At 44.7% G+C, this 26,294-nt stretch overlaps 1 protein-coding gene across 4 annotated transcripts in view; it reads left to right on the forward strand.

Annotated features, from left to right (window-relative positions):
- The first annotated feature begins 3,185 nt into the window (after positions 1 to 3,185).
- Positions 3,186 to 26,294, forward strand: part of CRBN (cereblon) — a 33,985-nt gene continuing 10,876 nt past the window's right edge. For 2 of the 4 annotated variants that reach the window (XM_028719355.2, XM_028719361.2), the window contains exons 1-5: positions 3,186 to 3,311; positions 19,096 to 19,208; positions 20,225 to 20,427; positions 20,651 to 20,800; positions 22,640 to 22,802. In XM_028719355.2, the coding sequence (XP_028575188.1) occupies positions 3,245 to 3,311; positions 19,096 to 19,208; positions 20,225 to 20,427; positions 20,651 to 20,800; positions 22,640 to 22,802 (696 nt within the window). In that variant the 5' untranslated portion in view covers positions 3,186 to 3,244. Of the gene's footprint in view, positions 3,312 to 4,662; positions 4,814 to 19,095; positions 19,209 to 20,224; positions 20,428 to 20,650; positions 20,801 to 22,639; positions 22,803 to 26,294 lie in introns of those variants that run through there. The other 2 variants (XM_028719356.2, XM_028719359.2) reach the window with 2 other exon arrangements.

Raw genomic sequence — 26,294 nt, forward strand, 5'->3', positions numbered from 1 at the left:
AGATTATAAACATGCCCGTCATCTAATACAGTCAAGAGGAGAAGCGCTGGCAAACCTAGCAGCTTTGTTGCACGGTTCTCAGTCAGTCAGTAAAGCATCAGGGATTACCTTATGTCTGATATTGCAATCTGTTATGATTAGGTCTGTTTACTGTTGCAATTTGTTTCATGTTTGAACACATGCACATGTTCAAACTATTGATGCTAATTAGCCATAGAGCATATTTTCTATGCGATGATTGCTGGATTTCTTACTAGATGAAAATGAGTGTTGAAAGAGTGTCTCAGTTTCATCTACTAAATGTCACTGTCCTCTTACTGAGATCCAAAATTCAGAAGATGACGGATACTATTCCCTGGTTGTAGCTGTAATAGAAAATACATTTTAAAAGCTATTAATTAACATATGTTACCAAATTGATTGCTATAATTTTGGGAGACTATGTTGAAGGAGTTTTGTGGGTGCACAGGGACAATCTGAATTCTGCCCCACTGTGGGATCACTCTCACAACAGATAAGACCACCTAATATTAGGGACAGCAGCAATCATGTTCCCAAGTGAGCTGCTATTACTAGAGAATATTCTTTTTTTTTAGATGCCTGCTTTATTTCCTTTGGCCTCCGAAGATCCCAAGAGTGGCTGGAGAAGCCCAGCCAGATGGGCGGGGTATAAATAATATATTATTATTATTATTATTATTATTATTATTATTATTATTATTATATTATTATTATCCCCCTGGACATTTGGCTCAGGGGAATTATAGACTTGCAGAGTGGAAGAGACTATGAAGATCATTAGTCTACCCCTCTGCAATGCAGCAATCTTCCACCCAACATGGGGCTCGAACCCACAACCCTGAAAGAGTCTCGTGCTGTACCAGCTGAGTCAGATCAGTGTCACAACAGAATGTCCCTAGTATGCATGAGGGATGGTATCACCTCCCACAATGAATCTGTGGAACAGTCTGTCCTTCTTGGGATTTCTAGCTTGTTTGGCTCTATGCCCTCTTTGGCAAACAGAGAGACGCCACCTCCATCTCTACTGATCTTTCTACAGAGTTTGTATCTGGAAATGTAACTGTATCTGACTGGTTCTTTCCATTCCACCAGATTTCTGTTGCACCCATTATATTTTTGCTCTCTTCCACGGCACGTCTACTGCAACATTTATAAAAGTATTTATATGCTGCCAGTTATAACAATATAGCATGATGGTGTGCAGCAATATATAGAGTGAAATATAATAGCAGTAAGAAATAGACTCTTAAATGACTGAAAAATCAAAACATTTGAACAGTTACATAAGTCTGTCTACATGATAAGGTCTTCAAGAGACTCCTGAGGTCAAAAGCGAGGGTACCTGTCAAATCTTTGCTGGAAGAATGATGACACTAAACGCCCGACTTCCAGTGGAGGCTAGCTGGGCCTTTATAACACAGGGGTCAACTGGATAATCACAGTGAATGAGTTGAAATATACCATCCAAGTGCACCTCTGTAATCAAATGGCTTTGCCCACCGCTGTCATTGCTCAGTACCAGGAACCCAGCAGTATACTCTATTTCCCTCCATGTATAAACATGAATGCATTCATAAATTGGAGTGATCTGCAAATACCAGTGCTCAGACGTCAAATCCAGGCTTACATCCACAGAGCAGTTAGCTAAACATCTAGCTAATATTTGACTGGGCAGTTATGTGTGTAAAATGCTGATATATTTATTTGTGAGCCAACTCCCCCCACCCCACCCCTATTGATCTCTCTAGTGCACAGAAAATGATGACACGTTTTTTTCTTGGTGAGTTATTCTGGTCTATGTTATGTTAGAAAAGGGATGCAAAGCTAGCTTTCAAGTGACAAATGACACAGCAGGAAGGAAGGAAGACCCATTTAGAAAACCAATGTGACAAGGCAGATGATATGCCTTCACTAATCTTCAACCTTTTTGGACCCAAGACCCACTTTTAACCCAAACATGCATTTGGGGACCCATTTCTTAATATTTTACCACATATTTGCATGGTGGTAGTGCTCTATTTTGAGTATCTGTAGCTAGAACATTAGTAAGGGGGGGGGGGACATCTATGCCATGTACAGATTTCACCTTTGCTACCAGTAGTCCTTTAGTCCTCAGCTTACTACGCATGGAAATATGGAAAGCTGGTGTGCTGGAAATGCCTGTTCAGTCATCAGCTTCCTAAATAGCCACAGGCAAATCATATGCCTTTCACTTAGCCTCAGTTCTGCATCTTTAAAATGGGAGTCTTAACCTCACTGCAGCAACGGCCACATTCCTTTCTGGGGCGCATACCAGTGATGGGTTGGTGGAACTTGTAGATGTGGTCAGAACAATAAATGTGTCTCCTACACACACTTGCACACCTTTCTTTATCTATCCTCCATCCAGAAAGCATTTATCAGAGTTCAAGGAAACATTTGCTAGCCAGGCAAAAGCATCCAGGAAGGGCAGAAGTGGGTGTGGTATGAGAGCGCTGAGGTCAGAGTCGAGAGAACAGGAGGGCCACATTTGGCCCCTGGGCTTGAGCATCCCAACTCCGGCCTCACAGAGTGTCAGAGAGGATAATGAAGCAACTATTGAGGAAGCATGCTTCAGAAGCAACATAGGAAGTAATTGAATAATGTTACATTTAGGGTTTCTTCACTGTCCAACACCACCTTCCCCAACACAAACACACTTGCCTTTTGTGAGTTCCAGGAATTCAGTGGGCAAACTAAGGGAAGTGCCTCCAACGCGAAAAGCGCCCCCGGTTGGGTTTCTGTCTGCGATGCAGTCTTGTAATGGCACAGAAGTAACACGGTGTGTGTGTGTGTGTGTGTGTGTGTGACGAAGAACATTCCACAGACAGAAAAGAGTTATGGGATTCCCTATGGGTTTGGTGGCTCAAAAGCACCACTTCTTTAGATTTCTTTAAAAAGGAAAAGGCCGCGCAGTGCAATGCCGAACCGTCTTCAAGCGCCCTTTGTCTTTTGCATTTTGCATCCCCCCGGTTCCTATCCGAAGAGGGGAAGCGGAGATTGCCGTTTGGGAGCAATTTCTGCAAATGCTGTTGGGGAGCATTTCTGAGGAAGAAGCAGCAGCAAGGAAGGTGCAGCGCTCCCTCAGGTCGCTAGAAGCCGCTGCCGCCCCCGCCGGATTCGCAGCTCCCCTTGCAAGAGCCGCCTCCTCTCCCTCCCTCCCTCCTCGCGGCGCCTTCCCAGGCTCCTCTCCGGGTAAACAGCGATGGCCGCAGACGAAGGAGGCGGAGATCAGGATAACAACATGGGGAACCACTTGCAGCTCATTCCCGGTAATGGTCGCTCCCGGCGCGCGGCGCGGGCGGGCCCCTCAAGGGTGGGCGGCGGGGGAGGCAGAGGGGCGTGCGAAGTCTCCCGAGGTATTTGGGTGGGGGGCGGCGGCGCCTAGTCCGTGGCAAAAAGAGAAATGGGGCGCTGCTGGGGGTGGGGGCAATAAGACTCCGGCAAGGTAAAAGCCACTGGCCCCGAAGGGCTTCCTGGAGGAGGAGTGGGGTGGGGTGAGGGGGCCGGGGGGTAGTGACAGTTGGGGGGGGTTGAAAAGGGGTGTGTGGGGACGAGAGGAAGGAAATAGGGGAGTGGGTGTATCGGAAGCAAAGGAATTGGGAAGGGGGGACTCTTAAGGATACCGCAGCGCTAGGGCTTTTAGGAACCGGAGTTGCTTTGGGAGAGGGCAAGGCATGGGCGAGAGCTGGCAGTTTCAGGAATTGGGGGAGGGGAAAGGTGTGTGGTGTACTGGGGGTGGGGTGGGGTGGGGAAGAGGTGGTGCCGAGACCCAGATAATATGGGGTACTGGAGCCCTTGGCGTAGGCAGTGGGTGTGGGGACAGGGACTGGGATGGGTGGCCTTAAGTTGGAAAAGTGGGGTGTGTCTGGAGTAGGGCAAGAGAGGAGCTGACACAATCCAAAGGCAAGGAAGGATGAGACTGGGTTGGGAGGAATTAGCATCCCGCTGCCATCTGCCTGCATAAAGCTGGAGGAGCATCTGGAACCACTCCTGCCTGCTCCTTAAGCCAGTGTTTCCCAACCTTGAGCCTCCAGCTGTTTTTGAACTACAATTCCCATCATCCCTGACCACTGGTCTTGCTAGCTAGGGATGATGGGAGTTGTAGTCCAAAAACAGCTGGAGGCCCAAGGTTGGGAAACACTGCCTTAAGCAACACAGCAAACAGGTGGACATATCTGTGGGTTTTTTTATCACAGGAGGATGCAAGGACTTTTCCAGTTAGGTTTCTGCCTCTCTCCGGTGCCACTAAAGGCCTAGGAGTTGTGCCAGGGAACCGAGGCTTTGGTTCCAAAGGTGAGGGCGGAGATGGTGACCTGAAGGGGAAAGTGCAAGTTTCCTGGGACCTGGGATGTTGTTGTGGACAGAAAGGGAAGGGTAGGGAATTGTGGCCTTGAGAGAGTTTTGGAGCCTGGAACTTGAGGTAGGACAGAGAACTGAAGTGTTAAGGGAGGGTTGGGGAAATCTTGCAGGGTCACAGATTAAGAAGAGTCCGGAGTAATAGTGAGGTATTATATTTTGGCGAGGAAACAATAAAGGCAGGAAGATGGATGGGTATTTGTGACATTGGGTGGTGAGGGATCTGGCGTTTGGAATGGAGTCAGGCGGGAAATATTGTATCACTGGGGCAGAAAGAGAATAAGCAACATGGTACTGGAAAGCTGGTGGAGGTGAGAACCAAGAACAAGAATAAGAATCAAAAGCAGCAGCCTGAGACATAGGCCATTAGGATTTAAGGAACTGGAACAAGTGGGGAAATGTGTATGGGCTTGTGGTAAGTATTCACAAATATGCTGCTACTATATAAACATTGTGCTGTATAGTAGTAACCGTGCAGACTTGTAAAGTAGGAGTATTAAAATTTGCTTTTCTTGTCAAACAGTAGTCAGCCAAATGTCCCCAAGTGATTGTGATATCTGTCCCCTGTGTGTCACCAGGGGTATAAGGCTAAGAAGTAAACCTTACACAAAATCCAGAGTCCCTAAGATAGTTGGATGGCACCTTGTATGCCTACTTTTGGCAACTCATGCAGTCAAGCTGGTGCCAGACATACTGTTCTGCTTTCCCCCATCAGTAAGACTGAGTATGGGGTCTTGTCATTTGGGTAGCCCAGGACCTCCACATATACTGCGCTCCAGGGAGGTCACTTCTGCACTGCTAACACAATGATTTGACGGCACATTCCATTTTCTCCCGAAAAGATGGGTGCCATTGATGTATCTCCAACAGGTCACTCACTCTGAATTATGAGGTGTTGTTTTTAGCTGCTATAACTAATCTCTGTGATGTTGTCTGTCAATGACCAAGAATCTAAATAGTCACAATATTCTGTGGCCTACTAGGACAGGATGCTGAAGTAAATAAACCTTTGTCCCAGCAGAATGGTTCTTAAATTTTTATGAGGGACCTAGATAAGCTCACAAAAGTTATCAGCCTGCTAAGAGGCTAGTGACCTGCATTTTGACACATACCATGGAGGAGAAGTTTTGGCCTATTAGTTAGGATTCAACAGCCCAACTTCCCCACCCCCATCGCATTGAAATCTATTTGCTCTTTTGTTCTTGTGTCCAGTTTTGGGATAACATCTTGGCTACACTTTACATTTCCCCTTGAGTTTTCACCATCCTACATAAATTGGAATAACAAATCTTGGCTACCTCACTGCTCCCCACTGAATTCAGATATTTTTGAAAAAGTTAAGTAGCACTGATTCTAGTACAGAGCCAGATGGTTTGGGGGGTGGCGGCAGCAAAGGAGCATTTCTTTTAATAAATGCATGTACTTGTGGTACAATCTTCATGTGACCATTTTTAAAAATGTTTTAATATTTCAAAGCGGCAGAATCTCTCTCCAGTTGGAAAATGCTACCAAAAGAAAGGCTTTTGGTGTAGGAAGAGAAACTGGATTGCTGTGTAGCGTGGGGACTTTTCACATTGGAACAAAAAAACAATGTAGGCTTGTGTCTGAAGCAGCAAGACTGTGTGCTACTATTTTGGAGAGAGGGAGATCTACAGCAGTAAGAAGTATGGTTACCCGCCTATTATTTCTGTAATAACTAGCACACAATTTTATGTGAAGTTGAGGGAAAGGCCCCTGACAACGCTAGGCCCTTTTAATGAGGTTAATGTTGTTTTTTCTTGGTAGTTCAGTAGCACTAACCATACCAGTAAACTATTCCCATGTAATGGAAGCATCAGCAATGATAGTTTGCTTCAATGGATGTGTAGGAGATGGTGCAGGTATGCAGCCTCCAAAGAAAAAGAAGAGAAAATATGTTTAGATTCAAAATTGCACAGATGGGCCTGGAAATCTTTGCAGTTTGCCATGGTAAAGTGTTTTGGGCAGTAATGAATAAGTATTGTGACACTGACTTAAGGGCCAATCCCAGAGCAGCCACCTTTTCTAGTTGGGCTTATCATGCATTATCAGGAATTTGCTTTGCTAAACGAGCAATTGTAACTACAGGTAAGGAGCCAACATAATTTATGCTAGTTTAAATTAAGCCAGTGGAAAGTACACCAGAGCCAAACTCCATCCAGGAGTGAGGCCACTGCTAGCTGAGCCAGTCCAAACCTAGCACAAAGAAAACAAACCTTTGAAGGAGAGTTTGTCACACAGCACCTTTTTCTGGTGTGAGTACTGCCGAGTTGCTAGGTCACGTAACTGAGCGGAACCGAGTTAGGCTCCAGCGTAAGTCTCCATCTTGCCAAGTCCTGCTGTATGCTCCTAGATTGTTCCTTTTGAAGGGCTTGCTCAGGCCTTGCCGGAGCAGGGATGAGGGATTTACACTAGCACATCTCTGGCTGTGTTGGAGATCCACCAGATCGTAACTCACTCATCCCAGCAGATTTTGGGTTTGGATTGGCTTCTTGCATATTACAGCTACATTCTACTTTTCAATATGGTTACATAGGTTCCCACTATCCAAACTCAGAGCAGACCCAGAGCTGCTTAGCTTTAGTATAATGGCAGACTGGTGCACTTGCCCTGGTTCTTCAGTTTGAGCACTGATAAACAGTGATTCTTTCTCCCTTCTCCCAGATCGGCTTGCAAGATCATTTAGCAATTAATTGATGAATGTTTTGCTGTCGTGGCTATAGCTTCTTGAACAAGATGCTTAAAGGAGCAGACTAGTTAAATATGGGTGGGATAGTGGCACAGGTGGTAGAGTCAATAAGGAGATTTTAGAAGGGCATCAGGAATGGGGGGAAAGATTGATGATATATGCTAAGGAGTGGTTCACAATAGTTTTTAAAATTACTATTTATCATTTACAAAGCACCCAAAATGTTCTAGGTACTATACAGTGGTACCTCGGGTTACAAACATTTTGGGTTACAAACTTCACTAACCTAGAAGTAGTACCTCGGGTTGAGAACTTTGCCCCAGGATGAGAACGGAGGCCCTGTTAGCGAAAGCGTGCCTCAGGTTAAGAATGGTTTCGGGTTAAGAACGGACCTCCAGAACGAATTAAGTTCGTAACCTGAGGTACCACTGTACAGACATTTAAGAACAAGAGTCCTGGCCTGCGGACTTTCACTTTAATAGATTCAGTAAAAAAGGAATAGGGAGAGAAAGAGAAACAAGAAAATGAATACTGTGTGCTGTTTCTTGAAGTTAAGTTACATAATTGTTCTTCTAGTGACCAGCTGAAATGGCTGCTGAGGAGATTGTTCTGTGAGGAAAGAGAAAGTGTCATATGAGCAAAAGAGGTGCCATAAATTTGGCTGTGATGAATACAAGGTTTTCTGTAGTCAATATAAATTTTGATTCTGTTAAAAAACAAAATCACAAACAACTAAAAGCCCAAATTGTTTAAAATATGTCTGTAGCAGGCCATATATATTTTATCTGAATAGCTTTCAGTTGGATGTGCTGTAGTGGTAAGAGAAGGTAGCTTAGGGTAACAATTACTGGTTTACTTTGATAAGAGAAGACACAAAGGGCTATCTACATTAGCTTCTGTGTTCCATTTACTAATCCTTTCATATTATATGTGCACAATTTTGTGGTCATAAGACTGGTGGTTCTGTCACCTGGAGCAATTCAATTCAGGCAGCCTCTGTTAGGAGGGCAGAGCTGAATTTCTGCGTGTTTCAAACTGAAAAGTAAGTGTGGTGGGATGATGAGCTGCTTGTGCGTAAAATGCAAGTCCCTCAGAGTTTGATCAGGTTTTCAAACCTCTGCCTGTGACGGAGCCCCTCCGGCATGGCTGCGTCAATCGCTAGTAGAATCCGAAAGTGGTTGCTTTCGGAAACGTTTCCAACATAAAAGCTCTTTCACGGAAACACGTCTTCTGGACTCTCTGCGTGACAGTTTCCGGCGAGGCGTGGGTGTCCCTATAGGAGGTCCTGAGACCTCTCCACTGTTTTCGCTGGAAACGTCTCTGAGCCACCCCTCCGACTCACTTTCCCTGGAAGTTCCTGCTCGCCCCCTACTGGTTCCCTCTTCAGCTGCTCCGTCTCTTTCAACCTGAGGGAGCCTTTGCACCTCCTGTCCTTCCGATGGCAGTTCCCTGACATCCACCTCCCCTCCAGGGCCCCCTTCACCCCCTCCCGTCTCCTCCCCTCCGGGCTGGGAGGAAGTAAAACCCCTGAAAGAACCTTCCTCATCGTCCGAAGTTTCGAACACTTCCCTCCACCTGCTACTGTCCCTCGTCTCTCGATACTCCTCGTCTTCGGAGTCTATTCCCTCTTCCAACTCCGACTCCGTGAATCCTTCCATTTCCTGTTCCTCGTCGGTGGTGCCGAAGTACTCCCTCCTAAACCTTTCTACCGGCTGTGGTTTCCTAGGGAATCTTTGGTGGAACGTTTCTGTTAAAACCTCGTCATTGACCTCCCCTGCAGTCACCCAGGTGTTTTCTGACTCCGGTTCCCCTTCCCACGCCACCAAATACTCTACCTGATTTCCCTTCCACCTGGAATCGAGGATTTCCGCTACATGGTTGCTGCGTTCCCTCTCTTCCAAGGCTGGTCCCCTGACGTGCTCCCCTTCACGTCCCCCCCTGTATGGTGACAGTAACGACCTGTGGAACACTGGGTGCAATTTCATGTGGTTGGGTAACCGGAGTTTGAAAGCCACCGGGTTGACCTGCTGAATGACCTCAAAGGGTCCCAATCTTCTGGGCCTCAATTTCTTACAACCCCCTTTGAACGGCAACCCTTGGGTTGACAGCCACACTTGATCCCCCACCCTTATGGTTTCACCTTCCCTTCTGTTCTTGTCTGCCTGCTTCTTATATTGTGCCTTGGCCCTTTCTAAGTTGAGCTGGAGCTGATGATGGATCGCTTCCATCTCTTCTACAAAATGTTCAGCCGCTGGAACGCTCCATCTCTCCCCTCCCTCCCCTGGAAATGCCCTGGGGTGACACCCGTAATTAGCCAAAAAGGGGCTCATCCCTGTGGACACATTCTCCGCATTATTGTAGGCAAATTCTGCCAGCGCCAACTTTTCGACCCAATCGTTCTCTCTGTCATTGACATAACACCTCAGATATTGTTGAAGAATGCCATTTGCTCTTTCCGCCTGCCCGTTGGTTTCAGGGTGCCGGGCCGTTGAAAAATTGACTTCCACGTGCAGCAAGCTCATGAGCTTCCTCCAGAACCTGGAAGTAAATTGTTTGCCGCGGTCCGAGATCACCCTCAAGGGAGCCCCGTGCAACCTAAAGATGTGTTCTACAAACAACTTCGCTGTTTCTTCCGCTGTGACTGCATGTGAGCATGCTACAAAGTGGCACATCTTTGTTAACAGGTCTACTACTACCATGATGGCTGTTTTCCCCTTGGACTTCGGCAGATCCGTCATAAAATCTATTGATACCGCTTCCCAAGGCCGTTCTGGTGTGGGTAATGGTTCTAATAACCCTGCCGGCGCCCGTCTTTCCCCTTTGGCTCGCTGACATTGGTCACACCCTCTTACATACTCCCTTACATCTTCCCTCACCTTGGGCCACCAGAATTCCCTGGTAACCAACCACATGGTCTTGTGTTGCCCAAAATGTCCCGCCGTGGGGCTATCGTGCAACTGCTTGAGTACTCTCCCCCTCAATTCACCTTCGGGTATATACAGTGCCCCTTTGTAATACAATGCCCCATTTCTTTCCTCAAAACCTTCGGGGCTCTCGCCCTCCCCCCTGAGTCCTCTGAGCTTATCCTGGGCATATTCATCATTTTCCGTTTCCTCTACCAGTTCTCGTTGCCCCACCAGCGCCGCCCCACACACCCAGCGGTCCTCAGGGATGACATGTCTCTCTTCAATCGCCCCCTCCCCCTCCCAATACTCTGGTTTGCGTGAGAGAGCGTCCGCCCTGACGTTTTCTGGACCTGGCACATAACAAATTTCAAAGTTGAATTTAGAGAATTCCTGTGCCCATCTCACTTGTCGTTGGTTGAGCACTCGAGCTGTTCTCCAATACTCTAAATTCTTGTGGTCGGTGCACACTTGCACCTTTTGTTGTGCCCCAATTAATAAATGTCTCCACCTCCGGAACGCTTCGTGAATGGCAAGTAGTTCCCTGTCATACACCGTGTAGTTCCTCTCGGATTTATTCAGCTTCCGCGAGAAGAAGGCACACGGTCTCCACTCTGACATACTCCTCCCCGGTTGAAGAAGTACCGCCCCTACCGCCCGGTCGGACGCATCGGTTTCCACTCTCATGGGTTTTCGTAAATCCACATGCAGAAGTTGTTCTTCCGAGGCGAAAGCCCTTTTCAGTTCTTCAAATGCTCGCTCCGCCTCCGCCGTCCAAACAAATTTCTTCTTGCTGCTGAGGCAGTCGGTGATGGGCGCCGTCAAGTGGGCAAAGTTCTTGATGAACTTCCGATAAAAGTTCCCAAACCCCAAGAATCTTTGCACATCCTTCTTGGTCTTCGGTGTCTTCCCTTCCAGTACCGCTTGGACCTTGCCTGGATCCATGGCCAATCCCTTGTCTGACAAGCGGTACCCCAGGAATTCCACCTCCTTGGTATGAAACTGGCACTTCTCCAGTTTCACCCACAGCTGGTTGGCTTGCAGCCTGCCCAACACTTCTCGAACGTCCCTCACATGCTGCTCCTCATCCTCCGAATACACCAACACGTCGTCTAAAAAGGCCACACAGTTCTTGTAGAGCAAAGGCCCCAGAACGTGGTTAATAAACGCTTGAAAGCACGCGGAGCCTCCTTGTAGACCGAAGGGCATAACGAGGTATTCAAAGGCTCCCAAAGGGGTGAACATGGTGGTCTTCCATTCATCTCCCTTCCTTATGCGTATCAGATTGTACGCCCCCCGCAGGTCCAGCTTTGTAAAAATCTTTCCCTTCCTTACCCTGGTCAAAATGTCATCAATTCGGGGCATAGGGAAAGCCAGGGGTTCCGACACTGCATTCAAGGCCCTGAAGTCACACACAAGTCTCGGCTTATCTGTGTTTTTTTTGTCCACAAAAAACACTGGGCTGCCCCCCACCGCTCGGGACTCTCTGATGAAACCTCGCTTCAGGTTTTTGTCAATGAACTCCCTCAGCTCCTGCATCTCCCTGTCGGACATGGCGTACAGCTTGCCCACTGGGAGTTGGGCCCCAGGGAGTAGGTTGATTTGACAGTCAAAGGGTCTATGCGGCGGCAGTTTGTCTGCTTCCCTTTCGCTGAATACGTTGCTCAGATCTGCGTATTGCGGGGGCACCTTCCCTCTGCCCATTACTTCCATCCCGGCTAGGGTGACTTTGTCTCCGCCCTGAACCTTCCCCTGCTTGCAGTGTTCTAGGCAATGCGCTGACCCAAAGGAGACCACCCTCTGATGCCAGCCCACTAGCGGATCGTGTAGCGCCAGCCAGCTCATCCCCAAGATGATGGGAGCTCCTCCCAAGGTGGCCACATTAAACGCTATCCGTTCGGTGTGCCTTGCCACCCTCATTATCATCGGGACAGTCTGTTGGCTAACTTCTCCTCCCAACAGCTCTCTGCCATCAATCGTGGTCACCTGCAAGGGATTACTTAAAGGGATGGTCTGTATCTGGTGCTCAGCTGCAAACTCCTTACTCATAAAATTACAGGAGCTGCCTGAATCCAAAAGCGCCTTGACCTGTAGGGGGTGTCCATTTGGCAGCTCTAGTGACACTTCTATCACTAAAGCAGGTCTGGGTGGTTCTGGCGTGGGCACTTTCACTGCTCTTTGGCCTGGCTGCTGTGCCCCGACGGTGGCAGCCAGGCGTTGGCTTTTACTTGCTCCTTGTTTTCCTCCTCCCTTTCCCCCACAGCTCCTGCCATCCCTTGCCATTCCTTTCTTTGTGGGCAGACTCTGGCAAAGTGCCCTGGCTGTTGGCAGAGATAACATTTCTTGGCGCTCTTTCCCTCCTTCTTCCGCCCTTCACTGGGATTTGAAACTGCGCGCGCCCGCGCTGTTCCAACTTCCATCGGCTCTGCCGGCGGGAAAGGTGGCTCTGGAATGTCCGGAATGCGCAGTTCCCTCCAACGTTCTCCTTTCCCTTCCCGCCTTTCCAAAGCTCTCGCTTCCTGGCGCGCTCCTATGGCCAGCGCGGATTTGGTCAGCTGGTCCATAGACTCCGCCCTTGGCCCCCGGGAAAGTTCATCTTTAACGGCCGAAGAAAGCCCCTCTTCAAAAAGCATTTGGATGGGTTCCGCCGATAGGTCCCACCCCAATTTATGAATCAGCATAGTAAACTCAGTCCAGTACTCACGAACAGATCGGCTCCCCTGTTTGCAAGCCATTAACTGCCTTCGTACCACCCCCTGCTCAATGTCACTGGAAAACATCAGGTCCATGGCACGAAAAAACTTCCTCGTGTCCTTTAGTATCTCATTATTCACTGCCATCAGGGGTCGAACCCAATCCTTCGCCCCCCCTTCGAGATGGCCAATTACAAAAGCCACTCGCGATTCCTCGTCGGGGAAGTCATCATACTGCAGGTTGAGAGCGTATTGCATCTCAGTTCTAAAGGCATGATAGTTTCTGGGATCTCCCCCGAATTTCTGCACCAATCCTGGCACCTTTCTGGCTATCGAGGTGGTTTTCTCCTTTCCCTTTTCTGCATCCTGAGCCCTCCTCTCCTCAAGCCTCGCCGTTTGCATGGCCAGCTGGATCTCCAACGCCCTGTACCTTTCTTCCAGGCTTGGACCTCCTCCAGCTGCTCCTGCTCCTCCGGTTCCGGCTGGGTCGCTCATGATGCCGCTGCTTGCACAAGCTGGCTTTCAGTGACTTTCGGATTGCTGTGGTGGGATGATGAGCTGCTTGTGCGTAAAATGCAAGTCCCTCAGAGTTTGATCAGGTTTTCAAACCTCTGCCTGTGACGGAGCCCCTCCGGCATGGCTGCGTCAATCGCTAGTAGAATCCGAAAGTGGTTGCTTTCGGAAACGTTTCCAACATAAAAGCTCTTTCACGGAAACACGTCTTCTGGACTCTCTGCGTGACAGTTTCCGGCGAGGCGTGGGTGTCCCTATAGGAGGTCCTGAGACCTCTCCACTGTTTTCGCTGGAAACGTCTCTGAGCCACCCCTCCGACTCACTTTCCCTGGAAGTTCCTGCTCGCCCCCTACTGGTTCCCTCTTCAGCTGCTCCGTCTCTTTCAACCTGAGGGAGCCTTTGCACCTCCTGTCCTTCCGATGGCAGTTCCCTGACAGTAAGAAAAGGGGAAAAATTCTGGCTACTTCTAATTGGAAAAAATAGACCATTATCTGTTGTTGTTTTTTGTGGAGATTAGTAGAAAACTACTCTTTGACAAGAGTAGTTATGTGGTGTCGAGCACAGTCAGATTCAATACATAGTTCACAATAAAATTATTTTCTTCATTGGGTTTAGGTTAGAAATCAAAACGATTCCTTGGAAGAATGATTCCTTACTACGTGTTAAAAGCAAGTTAGCAATAGTAGTATATTATTCTGTTGAATGAGTCGCATTTCCTGAAAAGCTTTCACTTGGAATATACTTCAGAGAGGAAATGAACAAGGTGAGCAGCTGGGCATATTGGGACAGTTGCAAGAAAATAAAGGTGGAAAGGAAATGAAGGAAGAAAACAGCATACTTTGCTTAGTCGTATGCAATAGGCTGGTTGCATGGATACTGTGGTAGGTGTTATCCTTAAAGAATGAAACTGAAAGATTAAAGATTGTGAATAAACCTGTTTTTCCAGCTGTTTTCTTGTAATACGTTGGCTGCATGTAGAATTGATATTAATAAAACTTCTTAGTATTAGTCTAGTGTTCAGGGAGGAATGCTCAGTTTACATACTGTTTGCATATGGAAAAATGGATTGCTTTTGCATAAAACCGTGGCAAGGAGTAAAGACAACTTGGCTCTCTGTTCAGTATGTAATTTGACTTTATTCCTTGAACCATTTGTATTGAGCAATTAAACTATTTTTGGCTACTGGCACCCTTGGCATGGTGAACTTTGCTTTTCTCCTGTTCTCTGCAACTTAATTTGGAAGTTGGGTAACCATCTCTATAGATTTTGTTGCACTATCATCAGAGAGCAGGAAGAAAGCAAACTTCACCATGCCATGGATGCCAGTAGCCAAACAAAGTTTAATAGATAACATAGGAGATTCAGCCTTAGACCAGATGATTTAATTAGAGCAGTAGTACCAGCATTTTGGGATCTGAGCCCGGCCTTGGCTGGGGAGGGCGGGGTATAAATAAAAAGTATTATTATTATTATCTACTACAGGGGTCTGCAACCTTTAAGACAAAAAGAGCCACTTGGACCGAAGAAGAAAAAACGGGGAGCCGCAAAACCATTGCGACATTTAAAACAGTGGGGAGTGTCAGGGCACACAATGCGCCTCCTCCCCTCGCTAGTATCCGCCCCGGAGCCGCGGCAAAGGTGTAAAAGAGCCACATGCGGCTCCGGAGCCGCGGGTTGCAGACCCCTGATCTACTAACTGTGACCTGGGATCCACTTTTAAGCCCAACCAGATGCAAGAGGTTGTTTAGCTGTTTTTCAATACAGTACATTTCTGTTCTTGCCTAAAACAGACACAAGAGTTTTGACAGTTTTGCTGGTTCTACCTGAGGTTGGTACATAACCCACTGCTATAAACCTTCAGGACCTTTCTCCAACCATTCAGTATGCTGTCCTGTGTTGTAGAAATGTACAATCAAAGACTGTGACTGTGCCCTTTCTGTAAAACTGTGACTCTCAAAAGTGTCAGACTCATAATTACTGTTCCCCAGTTATCAAAAGGAGAACTTCAGTATCACAAGACTATTGACAAATGAACTTCATAATCCATATCCTGCAAAATATAAATGTTTCAAATATAAATAAAATATGTTGTTTTGCACAACAGCAAACCATACTGTACTGTGTTACCTGAAACACTAACAAATTGGTTGTGGCATAAGCCTCTGTGGTGAACTCTTATTTTTTGCTGCAACATTTAACACAGCTATCCCTCTGGAAATTATTTTGGATGTTTACCTTAATTTAATATAACTTAAAATATGTGTGTAATTTCACTTCCATCTTAAGATGATAGAAGGCAAGATGTGTGGTGTCTTCATCCATCTGTATTTTGTCTTGCATCTGAGAAAGATAGGCTAAAGTGATGGGTTTTTTCCATTGTGCCACTGCAGTAAGATGAGTCATCGCTCTTCACAGGCTTTAGGCTCTTTCAGCCAAAACGCAGCACAGTTAGGCTGCCACTTCTTTTCGTGTTAAAATAAGTGAAAATGAGAAACAGAAGAGCGCTTAACATGAGGTGGTCTTGAGAATGAAACACGACCTCATGCTAAAAGCGAATGGCAGCACATTTTAAAGGTTGCATCCACCATTTGATCAAGCTTCAAAGGAAAGCTTTACAATGGAATGTAGATAAAATTGCCTTCTGCAAATGGGCCTTTAAAAAAAAATTATTGAAAGGTGGTATAACCTGATAAACTATTTATGGAATGTGAAAATTGGTGATGAGCTACTCTGTGTTCAAACAGCATAGAAAATATGAGACCAGCATTTTAAGATTTCAGAAGCAATCTTAAGTACAGTGGTACCTCGGGTTACATACGCTTCAGTTTACATATGCTTCAGGTTACAGACTCCGCTAACCCAGAAATATTGCTTCAGGTTAAGAACTTTGCTTCAGGATGAGAACAGAAATTGTGCTCCGGCGGCGCAGCAGCAGCAGGAGGCCCCATTAGCTAAAGTGGTGCTTCAGGTTAAGAACAGTTACAGGTTAAGTACGGACCTCCGAAACAAATTAAGTACTTAACCCGAGGTACCACTGTATGTGGCAATAGTTGCTTCTGCAACAGCAGTGCAAGGAAAGAAGTGTCATTTTGACTGTCTTAAAATTTCAACACAGTAAATTTTAATTTACCTTGTCTGTTGAATGTATCATGGTATGCCAATACTGTTCATATTGATAAAATGGTGTAGGAATGTCATGGCAAGGTAGAATCATTCATCATCCTCGTGGTCTAGATCAAGGTTAGCTAATGTGGTGTCCCTTATACATTGTTGAACTTCCTGCATCACCTATAGTCAGGGATGATAGGAGTTTCAATCCAGCATTATCCGGACATTACCATATTGACTACTCTTGATCCTAGGCGTCTCTTGGAGTTTGGGGGCTGAGCTGTGCTCACCATGGTGACTTGTAGCTTGACCTACATTCTGGAGAGCAATGATTGCTGTTTCAATGGGGTGAACAGACCTACACTTTATGACTTAGCTTTCTACAGCTTAGTAAAAAAATGCCGCCCATGTTTCATGATGCACTCCTACTGCTCCACACTGTGTTTCACTCTCCATCTGGCCTTTTACTATTATGGACTGTAGTTTTTGTGAAATAATTTGCATGTTCACCTAACATCTGAGCAGCTGTGTATTTTTAAATGTAATTGTGCGGAGGGATTGTTTCCTTCAGGTTAATTTGCCATAACCCAGGGGACTAGAATGGAGGTAGCAACATGAATCACAACTAAACAAGCCCTTCAAATTAAATTCTGGCCAAAGAAGAAAGATTTTATTTTTTTCAGTTTGTCTTCCCATCATCTGATGTATGGTTGATGGGCAGAAAGGGATGTTGGAATGCCCTGCCTAAGAAAGTGTGCTTGGCCCCATAGTTTAGTTTTTGTCTGAGGTTTTCTAAACTGTGCATGGAATCGCTATGAGTAGAGGAGACTCCCTGCTCCAGATCTTTACCATCAGATTAATTGAAGGTGGTAATGATGACATAGTGGAGAGGTTTGGCAGCACACCTGTGTCTCCATGTTTACCTCTTAATAGAACTAACACCAGAATTGGGTTAGAGAGCTAGTATGGAGAGGAAAAATGTTAATGCACCCTACTGATTTAGAGGCTACAAATCAGGTGCAAAGATTATGGTTTACGTTATCTATGGTATTGAGGGTATTCTGTTTGCTGTTGTTGTTTTTTAAAGGGACATACAATTACAGGAAACACTGGGAATGTTTGCTAAAGTGGCATTAGAATATTAAAGAAGCATGAAAAGATGCAAATCATCATAGATTTCTGCTCTACAGTAATTCACGAATGGCTGTGAGTGCCTTGACTACTCAGCTAGAGCTAGTCCAAGAATGCGGACCAAACTAGATGTACTTGTTATAATGCAGTTTGGCATTTCATAGCTACGTTTTGTTTAACAAATAGGTCAACTGGATATTCTGATTGGACCATGATAGAAGCAAATGAATAAATCCTCTCCAAACCACAGGCAACATTCCAAATCCTGTATGCCCCTTCTGCCAGCAACATATTAAACAAAGAACAGCCATACAAAACTAAACAGCACAATAAAAGTCAAGTCTAGTTTGGCCCAGAACATCTTTCCATATCCATCTTATTCACCTGATTTGGCACTCTGATTTTTTATCAGAATCTCAAAAAATTAACCTGCATGGTTAGCATTTTTCTAATGGAGGTACCGAAAAACTAAAGTGGTGTGGTTAATAAAGTACCATTACAACAAAGTGATTTTGAAAGTGAGATATTGCTGTGAGAAATGTCTAATTGGTTTTAGGAATCCAGTTGCTACCCCTCCCAGTTTGGTTTCTCCTGCAAATTGGATCAGCATCCCCTCAATTCCTTAATCCAAATCATTTATAAAGACTTTGAACAACAGGCCTAGGAAAGAACCCTGGCGCATTCCACTTGTCCATTTTCTCCAGGATGATGAGAAACCATTAGTGATCACTCTTTGGGTTTGGTTAGTCAGCCAGCTACAACTCTACCTAACAGTACCCTCATCCAACCCACATTTTACCACGTTCTCTGCAAGAATATCACTGGTGACTTTGTCACAAGCCTTTTGCATATTAGCCTTTTGAGTCTGTCATGCAGAGATCTATATTGTTTTTGTAGAGCTTCTGTACATAGAGCTTCTGTTTCGTGGGTTGGATGCAGACTTTTCTCTCACTGTTTGCTGAAGAAACCAGGTTCCTATGGGCTTCCTGTGGATGGAGGAAACTCAGTGATTTTCTGTAATCCTATGATGATGATGATGATGATGATTTATTTATATCTTGCCCATCTGGCTGGGTTTCCCCAGCCACTCTGGGCGGCTTGCAACAGAAGATTAAAATACAATAATATATTAAACATTAAAAGCTTCCCTAAACAGGGCTGCCTTCAGATGTCTTCTAAAAGTCTGGTAGTTGTTTTTCTCTTTCCCCCACTACCACTTGCCTCACTTCTGCAAAGGGTTGCCCAAGCCTCTAGAACAGTTTTTGTGGGCGCGGAGGGAAGAGGAACTTAAGGGACCATATATCCCAATGGCAAAGCATATATTTTATGTGCACAAGAAAGTATTGTAGATTAACAAAACTTTTTATTTTTTTATTTAACAAAACTTGAAAAGACATTTAAGTTGGACACTTGTTTCTAGGTAGTGTAAATGATTCTTGGCTAGTCCATATAAAACAACTGCTTATATTCTCCTAAAATAAATAATTTGTCACAGTACATTGCAAGTGATGGACTTTCACCATCATTTTTTCGGAAATATTTCCCTGATATCAACTATCTTAGGAAATTTAATACTTGTGGTACTTTATTTTTTTTGACAACTTGTTTTTTGTTTTTCAAAAAACTTTCTTGGACTTCTTAGCAGAGAGTGAGGAAGAAGATGACGTTGACATGGAAGTTGAAGATCAAGACAGCAAGGAGACTGAAAAGCCAAACATCATTAATTTTGATACTAGCCTGCCAACTTCACATGTGGTATGTGTGTCATAGTGTTGCTCTTTCCTCAGCATCTGTGTTCCATGTTGGAAATTTAGAGCCCCAGGGACTATGTATATGGAACCATCAAAAACCATCTTCCACTCCCAAAGAGATTTTATTTTTTCCTGTGACTTCCAATTTTCTCTCATGGTAGTAGCAAGAAAGTGAACCTAAATCCAGTCATGTTCTCCTACTAGAGCAACTTTTTGCCCCATCCTGTTATGGAAAAATATCTTCTTATAGGGCTGTGCACTCACTTTAGAGAGCCAGTGTGGTGTAGTGGTTAAGAGCGGTAGTCTCGTAATCTGGGGAACCGGGTTCGATTCCCTGCTCCTCCACATGCAGCTGCTGGGTGACCTTGGGCCAGTCACACTTCTCTGAAGTCTCTCAGCCCCACTCACCTCACAGAGTGTTTGTTGTGGAGGAGGAAGGGAAAGGAGAATGTTAGCTGCTTTGAGACTCCTTAAAGGGAGTGAAAGGCGGGATATCAAATCCAAACTCCTCCTCCTCCTCTTCTTCTTCTTCTTCTTCTTCTTCTTCTTCTTCCAGTTAGCACTATAGTCATATTGCCTAGTATGCAGGGGTTTTGTTCTAATGGTTGCACGTAGCCAAAATTACGTTTTCCTTAGCTGGCAAGGGGAAGGAGACTTCCCTGTGTTTCCACTGCCTCTTCTTACTTCATATGCCAGTGACCACCAGGCAGAAGGGAGGAGGAGACAGAGAGACACAAAGGCAGAAGAAAAAGGGTGGAATGGATTTGGAACAGAGGTGCAGCCAAGCTCGTACGATTGAAATTGCATATGTTAAATGTGTAGAAGATGAGGCTCAATTGTACTGCAAGCACGGGAAGCACTAGTGGCTATTTTTGTTTTTCTTAGGGTTCCGTAGATCTAGTCCATTCATCCCAAAGCTCTGTTGTCTTTAATTTTTGCGTTTATAAACTGTGAACGATTCCAAGAACCCTCCCACTGAATTGTGACTTCTAACTGCTTTTTATTTCTTATTTTGGAAAGTATTTAGGATCTGATATGGAAGAGTTTCATGGAAGGACTGTCCATGATGATGACAGTTGTCAGACTATTCCAGTCTTACCCCACCTGATGGTAATGTTGATTCCTGGACAAACACTGCCTCTTCAGCTCTTTAGTCCCCAAGAGGTTAGCATGGTGCGGAATTTAATACAGAAAGACAGAACCTTTGCTGTTCTTGCATACAGGTAAATTAGTAAATAGAGTTGCAGTTATGTGAAATTTATGCCATATCTGTAATGGAGAATGTTACGGACTATTGCATTGTTGTTTCGTGTTGTTACTCTCATTGCCTGCAAATCCAGAGCAGCTTGGGGGCTGAGCAGGAAACTGAAGATTCTTGATGAAGAGGTAATTCTGAAACAAGCTTACAGTAGCTTTTCCTAATATGCTGGTTTTTCTTCTTCTTAGCAACGTACTTGAAAGAGAAGCACATTTTGGAACGACAGCAGAAATTTATGCCTATCGAGAAGCACAAGAGTATGGAATTGAAACAGTCAAAGTAAAAGCCGTGGGAAGGCAAAGGTTTAAGGTTCTTGAAATAAGGACTCAATCAGATGGGTAAGGAAATAAGGAGTATGTGGCAATGTTGAACAGGGGAGCCTGTTTATATCCGGCAAAATTTTACAATCTTGCCAGTCTTAAATTTTCTCAGAATTCTCTCTTCACAGTTCGGTGTTGCTTAGAGAAATAGGTGGGATCTCTAAGTAATGAGTAATAATACCTTTTGTGTGTACAGGTGTATGGTATGAAGCCACTTCTCTGCCATGTAAATATGATTTTGGCGGTGTCATACTGTGAACTAATCCAGGGTGTTTGATGGTGTGCTACATAAATGCGCACCTTTAAAATTATGGATTATGTCTTTATGAAGCAGTGCATTTATTCTCTTCAGCAATTCTGAAAACTATCGCTACTTTTGTGGCACAACTGATATTTATTACTCCCTTTGTCCCTCAGCATCACAGACCTAGCAGAGGATGAACAAAAATAAAATATTTATGTTGAATAAATAATGAGTCCTTTACAGCAAACAGCATCATAAATAGCAATAGTTAATGCAGAAGTAACATTTAAAACTGTCTTTAACTTTCAAAAAACAAACTCCTAAATAAAGTTCTTCCAATTCTAAGATTATTATTTTTTAATTAATTTTCCATACCGCCATTCTTACAAAGATCACGGGGCACTTTACTATTTATATAAACCCAACAGTTTAAAAGGCCATAGATTGTTCAGTTAGCCAAAGGCCTGTGAGAAGAGGAATATTTTTGCCTGGCCAACTATGCAGAAGGTTGGGAAAGGGGGGCTGTTTCCTGTCCTTTGCTAGATGGGGGTTTCTGAGATTTTTTTTAAAGACTTTTTTTCCTGCCAGTGGGCGATGGTGTTGTTCTTCCATAACTTTCCACCCTAAGAGCCCTCAGCAACTTTTAAATTTGGGGGGTTTCATCTCAAAAAAAGAAGAGCCTGGGTTCTCCCCCCCGCCCAAAAAAAAATCCCACATATTTTTTTTTAACCTGGAAAAGTTTTGAGCCATAGGTGGCCACTGTTGGACTACCTTCTGAAAAGGAAGCACTAGGGAAAATATATGATTAAGGTCTCTGTCTGTTTTGCAGAAATCTGTGTGTATAGAATGAAAATGATTTAAATATGTGTTTCCCTCGTAATAAATTCATAATCCTTACTTGGAATGTAGCAATTTGAACACAAGATGGCGGCACACATTAATGTCAGAAACTATATGTGTTATGGGAATGTTTTTTAAATAGGGTGGTATTCAAAGAGTAGAAGTTAATGGACGTGACTAACTTAGGTTCATTAATTACAGTGGGTCTAGTCTGAGTTGGACTTGGTTGACTACATCTCTATAAGATTGTTCTCTTCTGTAGTGGTGGCATGGTTTTTGTAACCATTCTACACTGGGAGAGAACAAAGGCACCTGGAAAAAAGAGGAATATTGAGGAATAAAGTTCTTTGTCTAGACCTGTCTTATGCTTTACATGTTTTTCAACTAAAATTTTCGTTATGATTGGATATTATCTGTGGAATGTCAGCTGAATAACACATATCAGGAGGAGACAAGTTTCGCGGTGGCAGCAAGCTTTGCATAAGACTTGGAACTTGTTTGGTTTTAATATCTTTGCCCATTTTAAAAGAACACACTTATGTTCAGAAGCACGTCTATTGACCCTTGGGGTTTAGCTAGCATTGGGGAAAATCCAACCAAATAAGTATCCATTATAGGCTGCAAAAGTAAAATGTGGAACTGAGATTTTTAAAATCCATTAAAATTTATGGGAAATTTATTTTCCCCCAGATGTCTTATTGATGTAGCTAAAGGGGCTGAGTAAATAGACAGACAGATGCAGTTTTCATACCCATGTGAAATCTCTTTATCAGAATACAGCAGGCAAAGGTGCAAATCCTCCCTGAGCGAGTTCTGCCTTCAACTATGTCAGCAGTGCAGCTGGAGTCCTGCAGCAGATGCCACATATTTCCTTCTTCCAAGCCTGCAGCATGGCAGGATCAACATATACATCAATGGCGGCAGAAATATCAAAAGGTCAGAAGCTAATGGTATTTTTATTTTTTACGTTTTTGGTATGACATTTCAAAAATCAATATAAATTCCATCTGTGTGTCTCTCCTTTTAAAGAAAGACGTGTGAAATGGGACGGTGCCTGTCAACCCCCTGCTGCCGCAGATTATTTGTGTGACTTATCAGTTCACCACAATGGGCAGCTGCACATTTTATATTAGACAAGTTATAATTGGTTCCAATTATCTTTTGGCTACTCATTTGAAGGAAAGGTCTTTTTTTGTGTGTGTAAGGGAAGGAAATTGGAGGGGGGGAGACTAATTTGAGAGGCTTAAGTCAAAATGTGTGTTAAGCTATATGCTGTATGTTTCATGCCTTATGGAAATGGAACAGATTGTGACACATTCCATGTGTCTTCGGAGTAATAATGCAGGATTAGTTCCTGCTTTCTTTCCTGTCTTATGTACAGTGGCACCTCAGTTTAAGAACAGCCCTATTAAGAACAGCCCTAGAGCCAGTGTGGTGTAGTGGTTAAGAGTGGTAGTCTCGTAATCTGGGGAACCGGGTTTGCGTCTCCGCTCCTCCACATGCAGCTGCTGGGTGACCTTGGGCTAGTCACACTTCTCTGAAGTCTCTCAGCCCCACTCACCTCACAGAGTGTTTGTTGTGGGGGAGGAAGGGAAAGGAGAATGTTAGCCGCTTTGAGACTCCTGAAGGGGAGTGAAAGGCGGGATATCAAATCCAAACTCTTCTTCTTCTATTTACGAACTATTCGGTATACGAACTCCACAAAACTGGAAGTAGTGTCCCGGTTTTCAAACTTTACTTTGGTCTAAGAATGGAACCCGAACAGTGGAAGGGCACCGGTGGCAGGAGGCCTCATTAGGGAAAGCGCACCTTGGTTTAAGAACGGTTTTGGTTTAGGAACGGACTTCCAGAACAGATTAAGTTTGTGAACCGAGGTACCACTGTACTAATAGCAAACATATTCTCAAAGTGTGGGTGCTTATGTTGCCAAAATAGGTAAAAAGGTAAAGGACCCCTGGACAGTTAAGTCCAGTCAAAGGTGACTATGGGGTTGCAGCGCTCATCTGGCTTTCAGGCTGAGGGAGCCGGTGTTTGTCCAGACAGCTTTCCGAGTCATGTGGCCAGCATGACGAAACCGCTTCCGGCGCACTAACTGCGCACAAGGAGGAAGTGTTTGCATGCTTGAGGAAGCCCCAAGGTTTAGTGAAGTACAACAAATATTGTGGAACTTGTTACAAGAACATCCCAGGAGTATTGTGCATGCTCATTTGGGCAGAAAATGAAAACTGAGGGTGGGTTAATGACATACAGTGGAACCTCAGGTTACGTACCGTCCTCCTTATGAACACTTTGGGTAACGAACTCCGCTAACCCGGAAGTAGTTGCTCCTGGTTGCAAACTTTGCCCCGGGATGTGAGCAGAAGTCGCGCACTGGCGGCATGGCAGCAGCAGGAGGCCCCATTAGCGAAAGTGTGCCTCATGTTAAGAACGGTTTCGGGTTAAGAATGGACCTCTGGAACGAATTTAGTTCGTAACCAGAGGTACCACTGCATCCTGGAAAAACGGATGGAACCACGAGCAGGAACACACCGCACTGGAAAACTTGTTTGCAGGTTTCCCTTTTTCTAATTGTATGGAAAAAAGTGTGGACTGGGACTGGATCTAGACACATCAAAGAAGCATTTCAGTTTAAAGCGTTGTTAATTTAAACAGGGAAAGCAGGTAGAGAAAAACGGGGCTCCACGTTGCCATCTGGTGGCACAATGTTATATCACACACACAACACATATAAATCTGTTTCTCTGCCAGTCTAGCTGAGTCCTAAGTCAGATTGGTTGATGGCTGGAAACTTTTTACTTTTAATCCGTAAGAACATAAGAAATGCGCTGATAGTTTAAGCTAAAGATGCATATAGGGCAGCACTCTGTTCTCATAGTGGCCAACCGGATGCCCAAATGTGGCCAGAGGTGCAAGTGCAGGTGCTTGGTGCAGAAGTCTGGGACCCTGTTCATCAGAGCAGCCCCAAAACATGTCTTCTTCCCTTTCCAAGTGACTTGCCTGGGAAAAGAGGGCTTTCAATCTCTCAGAAGAAACCTGCAGGCACCTGAAGAGTACTAGATGAAGAAGAGCACAAACTAATGACCCAGCCTTGTTCAGATAGTGTTTTGGGTCAAATCTTCCAGTTCCTCAACATTATCCAAGTAAACAGGATTCACTGAGATGCTCTTGCTGTGGTGGCTATGTGCTGTGCAGTTCTTTTTCATTTGAAGATGAGCCCTATCCTGTTATACCCGAATAGTTTTCCTCAGGCTTAACGCCATAACTTTTCCTGACCTTAATGGTCATGCATGTTCAAGCCTTAGCAAGTTCCTGGCAGTTTTGTTGCCACTCTCCATAGTAAAGTACTTAAATGAGAAGTTTTGAAGTAACTATTCAATTGGGTGCAATTCAGACCAGTGAACTGAAGGGGAAATTGGTATGAAGACTTCTGATTCTTCATCAGAGGAAGGTGGATTCCCTCACTTCTAGCTCCAGTTACACTTCTAGGTTTGAATTCACTGCAACAGGTGTGTGCCATTTTATTTATTTTTGGCATTTTGTGACCACGTGGTTCTTCCATTTATCAGTCATACATCTGTTTAAACTCTCTCAAGTTCCAATTGATCTCTTTACACCTCTTATGGACACATAGTTCCTACTGCCTAGTTATTTGCCTGGCTGAGCTGCTTTCTGGAGTTCTCTGTTCTGCCCTTATCTATTGCTAGCCAGGCCATTCCCAAATTTGCTTCACTCTCGGTCTCAAGCAATCACATCCTTCTTATTAAAGGAATATTTTTTATATTAATCTTCACTTCTTTGGATACCTGCTGTGATAGCCTCTTTCAATGCAGAGCACAGGTCTGTTTATCATAAATGCAATTATTCCCACAAGCACTAGTTTAACAAAACTTTTTTTTTCAAAGTCTCGGAATAATCTCCCAACACCAGACTTCTTCAGCGCTTGTGTAAAGTCACTCACATTTCCTCTCTTGGTATTAATTTGCTAGCTTTGGGGAAAGGTAGAATGTGTGGTTCATCCATGTAGCACTATTAACAAAGACTCACCCTCAAAATAAAACTTGCAGAAAATAGCGTTAGCTATTTGAACCATTGCTCAGAGTAAATCTGATGTCTTTAAAAGGTCTTTAAGTGGGCGTTTATAACTATGGTCCCTAATTTTGGAGGTAACTTAAAATGACCGTTGTATCTTCAAGGAATATTGTTAGCTTTCCTCTTCTCTTTTGTGATCTCTTGGATCCCTTCTACCTTTTCTTGAGGCTTAGCTCCCCACCCCCACCCCATTGCTGTGTTTCAGCTAATAACTGGAATGTATACATGAGTTTTGCAGCTTCCTGATATATGCAGCAGCGTAGACACAGCTTCACTTAACCCAGGGGTCTGCAACCCGCGGCTCCGGAGCCGCATGTGGCTCTTTTACACCTTTGCCGC

Source organism: Podarcis muralis, chromosome 2, assembly GCF_964188315.1.
Source record: "Podarcis muralis chromosome 2, rPodMur119.hap1.1, whole genome shotgun sequence".
NCBI lineage: Eukaryota > Metazoa > Chordata > Lepidosauria > Squamata > Lacertidae > Podarcis > Podarcis muralis.